Here is a 1,820-nt window from a genome sequence, read left to right as displayed (position 1 = left end):
GAAAAAGAATGAAACTACTCATTTATCCAGCTTGTTGTTGCAAGACCCCACTATCAAACACTATCGTTGTCATAGTGAGGCCAATGGTCTGCATGGGCGGGACAAACGCCCTGTGGGCGAATATGATTTGTTAGTAGCAATGTCGTCAAGCTGTGTCAAATCAGGCAACATTAGACCGGAAGTTAGTTGTTTAACTTTCAAAATAAAAGCATTGACTACAGCCATACTGTGATGCTTGCTGCGTGTTATTTAATACATTAATGAATATTAATTGGTTCGAGTGAAAACGTATTATATTATTTAAAATTCTCACTTATTACAACCCGGTTTCTCAATACCCTTTTCAGACTGATGTTGAACAGCCTATTTACTTGTGCCTATAAACAATAAAGAACTACATAAAATAAAAGAATTATTTTTAAAGTCACAGCAGGATGTTTACGTTTTATTATACTGCAGCTAACTTGATAAAGAGGGTTTATCAGATCGTCCTGAAGAATTCTGTGCGTAATTGTCAACATTCTGAGCAGGTCCATGTTTGATTTTCATACCATTTCATGGATATCTGCTGCATCATAGGATGCTTGCTTTTCATTTTAACCAGATAGACTACTTGAGCTTTGGACATAGGTAGCCTACCAATCTTGATGGATAAAGGAAAGCTGTTTGACACTGTGAAAAAAGTTGGATTCAGTGGAGTGGTACTACTACCACAGGTGAGAAATCAGATTCATGCTTAGATTAAATTTATGAAAAATCTTGAAAACAAGTGTATTATTACCACTGTTTTTTACAGGCAAAAGCCTCATCAAGTTGCCATCCTCATGTTAATCTTGTGAATGAGGAGGAAAAGTGCATGAAAGATCTGCTATTTTCTAAACCACACACAGCAACAGGTACGTAAATACAGTTTGTGAATCATATAGTTAATATTTATAGTATTATCTTACAAACTTTGACTAGGCCTAAATCAAGATTTCTGCATAGTAAAAAATTCCATTGAGAAAGAAAACGCTTCTTTAACCTACAGAAGCTTGATAGTATCAATGTTAATAAAATCCCAGTAGTACTTTCCAATTTTCACAAACAAATGCTATTGTCGTGGAACCTAGCCTATAAACACAACTTTTCCCCACACAAATGTTACATCTGGAACAACCAATATATACTGTAACTCATTAAATCTCTATTTCTTTATAATTGGTTTGAAAATAATATCCTGTTGGTGAAACAGCTTTTAAATGACCAGGGTGTTCCTTTGACATTTGAAGAACTGAAAAATCGATTTAACTTTAGTCCTACACTAAAGGAATACTCATTGACTATTGGAGCGATTCCCTCTGGACTGCTGATGCTCTTCAAGAACCTGGACAATGATACGGATGACTCCTCTTTTCTATTGGATCCAGCCGACACGTTCATAGGGAAAACATGCTTCACCACTATAAGAAAGAAGAACAATCGAGCTATTCGCGCTATTTTTCAACAGGATGTAGTGTCTATGCCATATATTATATCATACTGGAATACTTTGGTTCCGGACATTTGCTGGGATAAAGTATGGTTATTGCCTTTTAAATATATGATCAGTAATAAAATAAGAGAGGTCTCCTTTAAGTTAATTCACAGATTTTACCCATCTGCTCATTATCTTACAAGATTTAATAGGTCTATTAATACATCGTGTGTTTTCTGTAATGCCTCGGAAGAAACTACTGTTCATTTATTTTGGGATTGTCCATTTTGCTATGATTTATGGCAGAACATCTCTGTATTCATCACCTCCAAAATTCATTATTCCCTTGCTGTGAAATGGGAAC

At 35.3% G+C, this 1,820-nt stretch overlaps 1 protein-coding gene across 2 annotated transcripts in view; it reads left to right on the top strand.

Moving 5' to 3' along the window:
- Positions 1-575: 575 nt before the first annotated feature.
- The window catches only part of sctr (secretin receptor), a 5,120-nt gene continuing 3,875 nt past the window's right edge, over positions 576-1,820 (top strand). For both annotated transcript variants that reach the window (XM_020592158.1, XM_020592157.1), the window contains exons 1-2: positions 576-716; positions 797-896. In XM_020592158.1, coding sequence (XP_020447814.1) covers positions 648-716; positions 797-896 — 169 coding nt within the window. In that variant the 5' untranslated portion in view covers positions 576-647. The remainder of the gene's footprint in view (positions 717-796; positions 897-1,820) is intronic.

This window comes from Monopterus albus, unplaced genomic scaffold (assembly GCF_001952655.1).
Source record: "Monopterus albus unplaced genomic scaffold, M_albus_1.0 scaffold16.1, whole genome shotgun sequence".
Taxonomy (NCBI): Eukaryota; Metazoa; Chordata; class Actinopteri; order Synbranchiformes; family Synbranchidae; genus Monopterus; species Monopterus albus.
This window is presented reverse-complemented; position numbering and strand designations above follow the sequence as displayed.